This window comes from Anomaloglossus baeobatrachus, chromosome 1 (assembly GCF_048569485.1).
Source record: "Anomaloglossus baeobatrachus isolate aAnoBae1 chromosome 1, aAnoBae1.hap1, whole genome shotgun sequence".
NCBI lineage: Eukaryota > Metazoa > Chordata > Amphibia > Anura > Aromobatidae > Anomaloglossus > Anomaloglossus baeobatrachus.
This window is the reverse complement of record NC_134353.1, coordinates 795,000,387-795,013,945: the sequence shown is the minus strand read 5'-3', so window position 1 is coordinate 795,013,945 and position 13,559 is coordinate 795,000,387. Positions and strand designations below refer to the sequence as shown.

The following is a 13,559-nucleotide window of genomic DNA, read 5'->3' as shown; positions in this document are numbered from 1 at the left end:
TAGATCCTGTTTGTGCTCTCCTCTGAAGGAAGTAGCGCACACAACTGTAGGAAATTTCAGTTTCTTGGCAATTTCGCGCATGGAATATCCTTTATTTCTAGGAACATGAATAGACTGTCGAGTTTCACATGAAAGTTTATCTTTCTGGACATTGAGAGTTTAATGGAACAAATGTAATGCTCCAGATTCTCAAGTAGCTCAAAGGAAGGTCAGTTTTATAGCTTCTCTAATCAGCAAAACTGTTTTCAGCTGTGCTAACATACTTGCACAAGGGTTTAAGAGACTTCTAAACATCCATTTGCCTTCTAACAGTTAGCAAACAAAATGTACCATTAGAACACTGGAGTGTTGGTTGTTGGAAATGGGCCTCTATATACATATGTAGATATTGCATTAACCCCTTCGCGACCATGGACGGATATATCCGTCATGGAGCGTGTCCGTTAAGCCCCGCCCCCTCCCGCGGGCAGGCGGCGGTTGGCACACATATCAGCTGTTTTCAACAGCTGACATGTGTGCCTGGTAGCCGCGAGTGGAATCGCTTCCACCCGCGGCCATTAACCCCTTAAATCTTGCTGCCAAAGTCTGGCAGCAAGATCTAAATGTGCGCGGCCATGTTTTTTTTACTTACCACCGCCCCCACCGGAAGTCACGTGCGTGATCACGTGACTATCGGTGGTTGCCATCGTAGCACAGGGTCATGTGATGACGCCTGCAGCTATGATGTTTCACTTTCGTTTTCCCTCGGCCGAGAGCAGAGGGAAAAAAGAAAGTGACTGCTGTTTACAGCTGTATAGCTGTGATTAGCAGATAGATAATAGCGATCGGATTGCTGATCGCTATAGCCCCCTAGGGGGACTAGTGAAAAAAAAAAAAAAAAGTAAAAAAAAAAAAAACCTAAAAAAGTTCAAATCACCCCCCTTTCCCCCCATTGAAAATTAAAGGGTTAAAAAAAAATACACATTTGGTAATGCCGCGTTCAGAAATGCCCGATCAAAATATAAAAAAAAAATCAATTTTATTGGATTTTGCCACAACGCAGTTTACCAAACGCCAAAATTACGTTTTTTTGGTCGCCGCACATTTTACGCAAAATGCAATAACAGGCGATCAAAACGTAGCATCTGCGCAAAAATGGTACCATTAGAAACATCAGCTCGAGATGCAAAAAATAAGCCGTCACTGAGCCATAGATCCCAAAAATAAGAACGCTACGTGTTTTGGAAAGTGGCGCAAAACGTGCGCCACTTTTATTGGACAAACTTGAATTTTTTTTAACCCCTTAGATACAAGTAAACCTATACATGTTTGGTGTCTACAAACTCGCACCGACCTCAAGCATCATACCCACACATCAGTTTTACCATATAGTCAACACCGTGAATAAAACATCCCAAAAACTATTGTGCCATCACACTTTTATTGCAATTTTTCTGCATTTGGAATTTTTTTGCTGTTTTTCTAGTACACCATATGGTAAAACTTCTGGGTTCATTTAAAAGTACAACTTGTCCCGCAAAACAAGCCCTCATATGGCAAGATTGACGGAAAAATAAAAAAGTTACGGCTCTCGGAAGAACTTGGGGAGCAAAAAACAAAAACAAAAAAACGGAAAGTGCCCCGGGGCTGAAGGGGTTAAAAACCAGATGTTTGCAGCTAGAATAGTCATTCACCACATTAACAACGTATAGAGTATCTGTTTAATGTAATGTTAGCTTCATTGGAAAAAAAAAATAAAATAAATAAAGTGCTTTCCTTTCAAAAATAAGGAAATATCTAAGTGACCCTAACCTTTTGACGTGTATTGTACATAGATTTTACTCTCTTCACTATACGTTTGGCTGCATATGTTTGTATAATGAGAATCTTACAGCTTCGTGGAAAAAAATTCACACAAGAGACAAGATAAGGGAACAACAACACTACCTCCTGTATATAGGAGCGTTTACATCATAAATACATATAAAAACAAAGCCCTAGACAGTCATTACCACCGGTCATACAGAGGTATAAGTGACGTCTCCTGTACCATGGTGACTTAGTTACAAGATGCTCCCCAAGGAGCAATAAAAGAAAAACATTAAAAGGATCTGAATCTGTTCAAATACAGAGATCTGTACAGTAAAAAGTGGTGTATAAAAATAATGTATGTAACCTGCAGAATCACCAGAACAGTGATGAGTGATTACAATACTTACATGCTATTGTATGTAATACTCTGAAGCCAGATTGTGCATTAGAAACCTAATATCTCAACAACTGGCCCTGACCTCACCGCGGCATCAGATCACATCCAATTTAATGGAAATGTAAATGTGCCATATGCTAAAGCAGTAAGGACAACGATTAATAATAATTAAAAAGCAGTCTATGTTACAACTACCACAAGCTATAGCCTGTATGCTATATGGTCAGGAATAAAGGCTATAAATAAATCCCATGCGAACAGGCACCCATTTTATTTTTTTGCCAGAAAACAAGGGGTGGAGTTGTGAAAAAAAAAATAAAATAATATAGCACAGAGGGGGGTGGGGGACAAAAAAAACCCCACAAAAGATGAAACAAAAGTGAGTAGTGGCAAATGCACTCAAGATCTCACTCAGAGGTGTCAGCAGAAATCAGTCTTTGGCAGTAGCGGTCACATACTGATCACTAGTAGAGACTGTGTAATCCGCAGTCGCATGCCATACAGGTGCCCAACAATGGGAGCCATGATGCCATCAAGTGCAACACCTGAATGACTGCAATGGTCACGTACTGGCAGCTTCTAAACTGGCTCAACAGGGAACACACACACACACACACACACACACACACACACACACTTTATATAGTAACAAGATAACTATAAAAACAGTGTTTGCATCAGACACCAGTTAGTGGGGACTTCCGGTACATGTGTCATGTGAGGAGCGCTTGTTCTTTGTTATTTGATCATATTTCCTCCCTTTCAGCACATTTTTTTGTAACATTAGCTTAAAGAATTTTTTTTCCATCTAAACTTAAAGATTACTATGAACTAATGGCAATCAATGTTATTCAATCCCCATTGCAAATTAAGTTAATTAAAATATACAAACTTTCTGCCGTTTGCAATAATCTATATAAAAAACAAACAATTTAAACAAAGTAGTTTTGTTAAATGTAACGCACACTACTTTGAATAATTCTGAGACTGTAGACCCAAGGGTCTTTAGTTCTTCATACAGCCCCTCCGGCTAAGAATCAGGAAGAGAAGCCTTCAAAATGTGGTGCTGGAGTAGGATGCCATCCATGGTATTGATTTCAAGAAGAACAGATCGATTTTGGAACAAATCAAGCCAGACATGTCACCAAAAGAGGGTCACCAAGCTACTACTTGCCCACTTTGGACACATCATACAAAGCAGTCACTTGAGAAGGACATGGCCGGAAGAATAGAAGGAACAAGACAGAGGAAGACCTGTAACCCATTGGCTTGATACTTTCAAGATAACAGCAGAGAAAACCCTGGTGGCTGTATCTAGGCTTGCAAAGACAGCCAACTGCTCAAAGGCAAAAAGGTCTCCAGCTCAAAATATTCTTGGGCTTGCGTGTAGTAACCACCTTCTTCAAATCCCAAATATTTTCTATGGGCTTCAGGACAGATTAGCGACTGCCTCCAGAATCTTCCAGTACTTTGAAACAAAGTTCTGGTGAAGTTAATGGCAAATATTGTGGAGAGAGTGCAGATCATTTTATGGAAGGTGACCGAGGTACACTTGTGATCATTGTTCTATTGGAAGGTCCATGGACACCAAAAGCTTCAGCATCCTCACACAAGGAATGGGTTTTATTTGAGGATTTCCTGATTATAAATTGAACCATCTTAGCTAGTATATTCTGTTCAGCGCATGTTTCATTATTCCTCCAACTGGTCCATAGGCCTGAAAAGTCCAGTTTTGTGTCCTAGTTTCACAGGACACCTAAAACGTCTAGTTTATCTGATTATACCGGAAATTACCACACATTTCTTGTATTTTTGAGGTTGATAAATGTGTACATCTGAGTATAGGCAGTGAGTCCTCTAGTGTTTAGTATGCAACACCAGTGTCTGCTGCCACCAAATCTTACTGGAGGTCATTTGTGGTCACTCAAGGCATTTTTTTAACCACCTGCATCCTCAGGAATCTGGTGGAAGCCAGTGATCGACTCCTTTCTACCATGTCCAGGTCTAGTTGTCAATATTTCTATAAACTTTGAACTTGTGAATGCCGTTTCCAGCTATACCTGATGAACTTCCAATGCCTTCTGTTAATTCAATGAACTTTCTGTACCAATAAGAAACATTGACAACTTAATGTTAGTGAATTAGAGAACACTGATGAAGATGAATTAGCCATGGGCCAAAACTCATCACAAACACTGGTATCTGGCTAGCCACCACATTTGCAGCAGGTCAACACACACACACACACACACACACACACTTGAATAATTGAGACATTTAAACTGGTTTTGTTGCTTCATTGGTTGATTGATAAAGTTGTGAACCAACCAGCATATACTAAAGTGAACCAACCAGCATATATAAAGTAAAGCCAGTGCTATACTGGCACTAGGATGTTGAATGTAAGCATAGCTTTTGTTCTGAGATTGGAGGTTTTTTTCAGAAATATGTGCAAGTAAAGTTACAGAAATGCACTGCTATGTGATTGACAGGTGCAACAGGAAGGGAACATGTGGGTCGGGTCTTGCTATTCCCACCCCTGTGTCTGCACCAGCATTAATATCTGATGATGATAATAGGGGTTGGAAGACTAAGCAGGCAGACAGGGGCGGGAATAGATAGCTAGACCCGACCCACATATTCCCTGCCTGTTCGAACTGTCAAATCACAGAGCACTGCTGCAAATTTATGTCCACATATTTCTGAAATAAAACCTGCAATCTGAACAAAAGCTATGCTTACATTCAGCATCCTAGCGCGAGTATAGCACTGGCTTTACTTTATATATGAAAATCCTGCTGATTGTTGCCTTTGACAGATTTATGCTGGCTGAACCCTTGAAGCTGCATGAATCAATTTGGCTGCAATATTGCAGCAATGTATGTTTTACTCTGAAACAATGAGGTGTTTCAAAAACACGTATGCCGGCTGGGGACCAAGTGTAGGGCCACGTTCACACAGGGCATCTTTTGGTGTGTTTTTTTTTGAGGTCACAAAGATGCACCAAAATGCATGCATTTCCTTCCCGCAGCAAAGTCTGAGATTTAGATTTTGCTGTCCACACCGGGCATCTTTTGTTGGCTGCATTTTTCAAGATGCAGCATGTCAATTCTTTTTGCGTTTTTACAGCGTTTGAGCAATACCAGTCAATAAATTTGCCAAAAAAAAAAAACAACCCCGCATTGGGCAAAACGTGGTAAAAATGTGTGAAAGCATTGCGTTTTTGGTGCATTTTAGATGCACTGACAAGATGCCGCATGTGAACATGGAAAAGTCATCAGCAACACTTAGTCTAGTATTGAGTCTAGAATGAGCATTTTCTTAGCCTGACAGGTTCACACAGAATCACGATGAGCGGGCAGGGAGAAGTTGCCAGAGACAGGCCTCTTGGATATGTCACTCGAGACACATGAACCTTGGGTGGCTTTTAAAAGAAGGTTCTCAAACGCCACAACGCTCCGTGTAAAAACATAAGCAGCTGCTACATCGCAGCCGGTGTCCGATCCATGCCGACTGTGCGTCAGGTAACAAAAATTCTGAAGTGGTTGACTATTGTATAGTGTCAGCAGTATGCTGTACAGATAAAGTGAATGGTTTTGAAACAGAACTTGATTATAAAATGAATGCCAGAGTCACACACACACACACGGTGAGGGATAAAGTACCATACTAGACAATAGTCAGCAATCAATGGAAGCAGTTTTCTGCCTCATTGCATGCACGTTAATGACATGAACGGGAGGCTGACACTTGCAACCGAGCCTCCTTTGCCCTTCCGGACAACTGTCTTCATTTTCAGTCCAGGCTTATTATGTTATGTTGCCAGGAGACAGCAGAGATATTACAAATACTTGTCTCAGAATGTGCCGTCAGAGCATTGTGCTCCTCGCCACCCTTCAGATACATACTCCAGCTGGACACAATATAGTGAAGGGCAATCCATGCCAAGATTAGATTTTGTTATAAGCTTTCAGAATACATGCTTCTTGCTAATCTTAAAAAGGAGTTGTCCAGGACGTTGATATATAAAAAAAAAAAGACTTCTCCTTAGGACAGGTCATTAATATCGGATCGGCAGCAGCAATCAACTGTCTGCAGCTCCCAAGATGGTCAGATGCCCAGAGAATGCCGCTCCATACACTTTAGGCTATGTTTACACACTTGCATCTTTTGTAACCACAAAGATGCAGTGTTTTTGGCCCCCAAAAACAAAGCACAAAAAAAAAAAACGCATGCGTTTGATGAGTTTTGTTTTTTTATTTTTTTCATTAATCCCTTCAGCCCCAGAGCGGTTTCAGTTTTTGTTTTTTGCTCCCCTTCTTCCGAGAGCCGTAACTTTTTTATTTTTCCGGCAATCTTGCCATATGAGGTCTTGTTTTTTGCGGGACGAGTTGTACTTTTAAATTAAACCATAAGTTTTACCATATAGTGTACTGGAGCAAAGCAAAAAAGTGTGGAAAAACTGCAAAAAAAAAAAAAAAATGTGATGGCACAATAGTTTTTGGCATGTTTTATTCACCATGTTCACTATATGGTAAAACTGATGTGTGGGTGTGATGCCTGAGGTTGGTGAGAGTTTGTAGACACCGAAACATGTATAGGTTTACTTGTATCTAAGGGGTTAAAAAAATTCACAAGCTTGTCCAATAAAAGTGGCGTACGTTTTGCGCCATTTTCCAAAACCCGTAGCATTCTCATTTTTTCGAGATCTATGGCTCATTGAGTTTATTTTTTGCGTCTCGGACTGACATTTTTAGTGGTACCATTTTTGCACAGATGCTACGTTTTGATTGCTTGTTATTGCATTTGCGTAAAAGTTGCGGCTACCAAAAAAAAAAAACCCGTAATTTTGGAGTTTGGATTTTTTTGCCACTACGCCGTTTACCAGATTAATTGATTTTATATTTTGATAGATCGAGAAATAATTTAATATATTATATTATATTATATTATATATATAAATATTTTTAACCCTTTAATTTTCAATGGGGTGAAAGGGGGGGTGATTTGAAATTGTTTTTTTAAAGTTTTTTTTTTAAATTTTCACTTTTTTTACTAGTCCCCTAGGGGGCTATATGGATCAACAATGCGATCGCTCTGCCCTATCTGCTGATCACAGCTACACAGCTATAAACAGATATAATCACTTTCTGATCCACTTGGCTCAGAGCCGAGTGAAACTGAACGTGACTCATGATAGCTACAGGCGTCATCACATGACCCTGTGCTACCAGGGCAACCACCGAACGTCACGTGATCACGCACGTGACTTCCGGTGGGGCCGGTGGTAAGTGAAAATAATGGCCGCGCGCATATACATCTCGCTACTAGACTTTGGCAGTGAGATGTAAGTGGTTAAATGTTGCGAGTGGAATACGATTCCACTCGTAACATGCAGGCACACGTCAGGTGTTGAAAACAGCTGATCTGTGCACGGATCACCGCGACCTGCCCACGGCAGGGGGCAGGGATTAACCTCACACGATCCATGACGGATAGATCGTCATTGGTCGTGAAGGGGTTAAGTCAAATTAACTGGAAAGGTAAAAAAAAAAAAAAAAATGCTGGAAAAAAAAATATGCAGTGTGAACCACAAAATAGAAATCTCAGACTTCGCTACGAGAAGGAAATGCATGCATTTTGTTGCATCGTTGTGGCCACCAAATAGAAGATGCCCTGTGTGAACATAGCCTTACTGGCCACGCTTAGGTAATGCAGCACAGCTTCTACTCACTTCAATAGGAGCAGAGCTACAGCTCCCAAGAACCACCAGTTACACATCTGTAATACCAGCACCCCTAAAAATATAGGAGGCTTCACTGTACATTTGTGCAGCTGATTTTATATAGAAACCATGTTGGCCAGACTCCTACTTTACTACTTCAGATAAAGATTACAGAAAAATGGGCAGTAGCCCAAAATAAAAGTCCAGACATTCAGTATAGTCTAGTCATCCACCATGCAATCAGCTAGGATCCTATAAAAGGTAACAATTAGGATTGGATTTTAGAATCCGCACGTTGCGTACAGTCACTGCAGAAATTTCTGCAGCGATCTGAAGAGCACATGTGCGCTTTAAAATCGCTGCAGAAATGTCCGTAGTGAAAAAAAAAGAAAAGCAGATTCCATGCGCTCTGCCTGCAGCTCCTGCCATAGACAGAGCAGGAGCTGCCGGCAAAGCGCACGGAAGTAGTGACATGTCACTTAGAACGCAGCGCTTCGGCAGAAGCCGAAGCGCTGCGCTCTAAAACGCCACGTGCGCATGGCCCCTGCACAATCTCCATAGACTGTGCAGGGGACGCAGGACGCATGCAGTTACGCTGCGCTACAAAGCGCAGCGTAACTGCATGTATTTACGCAACGTGCGCACATAGCCTTAGCCTCGTTACACCTGCTCTATTAATTTCTTCAATATGGCGACTATAATGGTAGAAGTTTAAATTACTTACTTTAGGTCTGAAGTTTGTTGTAGGTGCACCATATTCATGCTGGGCTTTGATGGTTCCCCAGGGATGGTTAACCTTGAAGCACTCATTGCAGAAGCTGGCACTGCAATCCAGGCAGCTCTTTGTGGATTCTTGGACTGGGGGTTTGCAGAAGTCACACATGATGGCAGTAGCTGCTCGAGCCGCCTGTCTGTAGCGCTCTACTATGGACTCCAAAGTAAAGTTCCGAAAAAGGCCATTCATTCCCCGCTCTCCGAGATCCACATCACGTAAACAGCCGGGACATGATAATGAAGTAATTCTAGGTGTTAAAGAATTGCGCTTAGACCCTACAAAAAGAACATCATTTAGTTAGAGAAAGAGAAACCGAAACCTACAGAAAGAACATACAGCTGGTTTATGGGTCAAAAGCTGCACAAAACTGCTACATTTTTATTTCAAAAAAGGATATTTTAACATTTTCAGGCATGAGATGCAAGATATTAGTTTACTTTAATAGATTTAAAAAAAAAAAAAAAAAAAAAAAAAAAAAAAAAAAAAAAAAAAAAAAATCTACTTTAAGAGTCTTGCAGAAATATTCTCTATTTTAGTCCTCCTAGAGCACCTGATCGCTTGCCTAACATACTACCCATTCTAATTGGCCATTGAGATGATCTAGCACCGATCTCAGCAGTTACAAGCAGGTTTCAGGTGTATAATGCTGTTCTACATCAATTTTGATGACTACATGTCATGATTTTTGGTGTGCTGAATGGGGGTAAAAAAAAAAAAAAAAAGAAGTTTTATCTAGCTTTAACCACAAAATCCTGTTTATTAAAGAAACTAACAGAAATAACGCATTATATTTAGATATGCTGAATACACAAATTGGTATAACTGCTAAATGAGCAATTTAACTGCTGACGTCAGTTTTATGGCTGTATAAGCATTGTGAAAACTGATTGCAGCATACAGTTCAAGAGGCCTACAAGTCGCAGCAAATTCAACTGTTAAAAGTTTTTTGTTGAATATGTCATCCAACGCCAAGTTTGTTGAGGAGCAGTTATGGGCCTGATATATTCTGTTACATTGGTGCTCGTTTTACAATATCTGAACAAAAGGAGCAAACATGCGTGCCAAATTGCATTTCCTTAAGGCTGCTTTCACTCACCCACTTTTTGCCACGCGGCACAATACGGCGCTCTGCAGAAAAAACGCAACCGTTTTTTGCCACCAGTTGCGTTTTTTCCCCGCATAGACTTGCATTAGCGCCGCATTATGCCGCATGGCCTTGCGTTGCGTCCGTTTTATGCCGGATGTGGCATATTTAGCCCATGCGACGGCCAGATGGCACTTTTTTTGGTGCGGCAAAAAAAAAAAACAAACCAAAATCGCGACTGATACGGCGCGATTTACAATGCAAGCCTATGGACGCCGGATGCGTAAAAAAAAAAACGCATCAGGCCGCCGGATGCAGTTTTTTGCACTGCGCATGCTCAGTATCAAGCCGCATCCGTCAAAAAAACGGACGGGCAGCATGGAAAAATTATGCAACGGATCCAGTTTTAATCACCACATCCGTTGCATAGGTTTTTGAGCCGGATTGAGCCACACTGATAAACCCGGATGTGTGACAGCAGCCTAATAGCAACCTGAACTACTTCCCCTCCAAACTTTAAGCCATGAGTGACCAACAAGGAGGACGACACTTGTACCAAGACATCAGGACCATGGAACATAGATATTAAAGCAGAGGGAACACAAACATTATGGCAGACTACTGTTTGTTTTTACATCATGAAAACCCAGATCATAACATAAGAAGATTTCTTCTAAGAATTAAAGTTCACGCAAAACAAGAGCTGGCACCCACAGTGTATAGAAAAGCTCAGCTATAAGCACAACTGATGTCAGCTGCACATATAATACAAATGTCAGGGAAGGAGTGGGGAGGGTCAAAGAAAGAAAAGTCAAAGGCCAAGGAAATTGTGAAAGTCCGGTATGTAGACATGGGGTAAGATAGATGGAAGCAGACCTTCCAACGCTCTATGAACCATTTAACATTTCAAACACCTTTAGATGTTTAGACTTAAAATAAAGAAGGGGAAAATATAAGGTTAGGTGTTTGTTTCAAAAGGATACCAAAGAGGAGTAATGCGCGTGACCGGAAGTGCGGACGACTTCTGATCATGGGCAGTGAGCTTCTTTAAAGCCAAGGTGCATACACCCAGCGTCAGATAGTGAAAGCTGACTGGTAAAAAGCCGCACGCATGCACTGCCATGACACTGGCTATTGTAAAGCATGTCATCACGCCCACAGGGTGCGGGATATCATGCTAAGTGGGCTGACTAGTCAGGGAACTAACGCTCAACGCTCTTGCGACTAGTCGCTGGCCTCATTAGCATCTTAAATGTTCTTTAGAAATACTTTTTCTAAAGATCTATCTATGCTACTATGTGCTGGGACTTCAAGACAGATTCTAGATATGCCCCCAGAACTGCTCGAGGGTCTAAGTGCACTGGGGACCAGACTTTCATTAAGTGTCCTGCAGTATTCTTAATTTGTATCTGCATGGACACTTCATTATTGAACCGCAACTAGGGCTTATTTTCAATGTAGGGCTTATAGTTAAGCCTTAAGGCCGCTTTACACGCTGTGACATCGCTCAAGCGATCTCGTTGGGGGGGGGGGGTCATGGAATTTGTGACGCACATCCGGCCGCTTTAGTGATATCGTTGCGTGTGACATCTATGAGCAATTTTGAATCGTCGCAAAAACTAAAAAAAAAAAAAAAAAAAAAAAAAAAGCTCATCTGTGACATGCCCCCCTCTTCCCAATTATCGCTGCTTCTGCAGCTAGCGATGTAGTTTCTCGTTGCTGCGGCAGCACACATCGCTATGTGTGACACCGCAGGAATGAGGAACCTCACCTTACCTGCGCCCGCCGGCAATGCGGAAGGAAGAAGGTGGGCGGGATGTTACGTCCCGCTCATCTCCGCTTCTATTGGGCGGCGGTTTAGTGACGCTGCTGTGACACTAAACAAACCGCCCCCTTAGGAAGGAGGTGGTTCGCCGGTCACAGCGACGTCGCTAGGAAGGCAAGTAGTGTGACGGGTCCGTGCGATGTTGTGCGCCACGGGCAGCGATTTGCCAGTGTCGCACAACCGATGAGGGCGGGTACGCACGCTAGCGATATCAGTCACAATAGCCTAAAGGCCGCTTTACACGCTGCGCTATGTGCGCACATTGCCCTTTTTGTGACCACAAAGATGCAGCGTTTGTGCGTTTTTGGCCACAAAACGCACCTGCGGCAAAAAAAAAAAAAGAGCGGTAAAAATGAAGCAAGAATTGACATGTTGCTTTTTTTTTAACTTTAAAAATGAAGCGAAAAAATAAAAAAAGCAGTGCGGACAGCAAAAATAAAAACTCCAGACTTTGCTGGGGAAGCAAAGTCATGCACTATTTATGACCAAAACTACACCCAAAAAAACGCACCGTGTGCACATCGCCTAAGGCCGGGGCCACACAGGGGACTACTGCGATCCTCGCATGACACACTGCTCACACTGGCAGTACAGCGGGAGCCGAGTGTCATGTGAGTGACCCTGCGACTGAGGTCTGATCATGCGAGTGGACCTCAGCTGCGGGGGAGGCGGGCCGGCGTCGAGGAGGGGCGGGATTTATCTCCGTCTCTCCTCCGTTGCTGGCTATTTTCATTCTCGCACTGCACTCGCAGTACACCGCGAGTGCAGTGCGATCTATCGCCCCATAGACTTGAATGAATGCGAGAGAAAGTCTCGCATTCCAAAAGCAGCATGCTGCGATTGTTTTCTTGGTTCGATTGGGGCCGAGAAAATAAATAGCTCATGCGCACTGACACAGGCTAATATTGGTCCGAGTAGAATGCGATAATGCCTTATGGCACTCCACTCGCTCCAATTTTCATGCCGTGTGTCTTAGGCCAAACTGCTAAAATTCCTGCTAGGGCTTATTATAGGGGAAACACTGTAGCAATACAGTGTGAAAGAAAAAAAATTAATATCCACTGCAAGACATGTCATAGCAATCCTGACGCTAGAAGATTAAACCAACAATTTTTAATACAGGGGATTAGCATTACTCTAAAGTAGAAGTGGCAAAAATGAGGTTTTGAAAATGTTTTAGATCAATGAGTTAAGAATTTGCAAAATATTAAAAACAAGAACACAAAACAATGGGGCAGATTTACTAGTCCTAACAGATAATGGAGGCTTCACTAAACATTGTTCTTCAGCCAGAGTCATCACATGGCTCCTGTGGACGATAATCTGATGCTTCTCATCTGGACGATAATCTGATGCTTCTCATCTGGACGATAATCTGATGCTTCTCATCTTGCTTTACACATTTATCAGATGGATAACATTTATACCATTTTCTATTTTTCTCCTAAACGTTAGTGCAGGTTTGCACTTTACACTGGGCCAACTTTCCAGCTGAGCCACAGCCCTCCTCAAGAAGCCAAACTGCCTTTGGAGGGAAGAGTCTAAAAATCAGATTTAGGCGGGGAAGTGACAATTTCAGTGTCAACTGTCTCATCCAAGTAAAGATGCACTCAATAGTAAACCTGCCCCAATGTTATCAACTCCAAACGCATGCGTACATCACAATGAAGGAAAGGTGAAGCAGAAAGTAACAAGTCACCAGTCACTACAATACACGTTCATTCTGTTGGAAACAACATGAATTATGAGAAGATGAGGATGAAATTTCAGTAAATTATACAAAATTCACACAATGACATGTTTAGATGTTAGGACAGACATCGGATCTCCATGTAGTTCCCTCGCTGTACAACAGACAGTTCATGCAGAATTTTTTTTTTTTTTTTCAGAAAGCCAGAGTAGCCTAGCCCGCTACACTATTATACGGGTACCCCTTCCCAAACACGCATTTTTACATTGTCG

General features: G+C 41.9%; 1 protein-coding gene across 2 annotated transcripts in view; it reads right to left on the bottom strand.

Moving 5' to 3' along the window:
• The window catches only part of TRIM36 (tripartite motif containing 36), a 121,908-nt gene that overhangs the window by 19,169 nt on the left and 89,180 nt on the right, over positions 1-13,559 (bottom strand). For both annotated transcript variants that reach the window (XM_075324998.1, XM_075324997.1), the window contains one exon: positions 8,638-8,963. In XM_075324998.1, the coding sequence (XP_075181113.1) occupies positions 8,638-8,963 (326 nt within the window). The remainder of the gene's footprint in view (positions 1-8,637; positions 8,964-13,559) is intronic.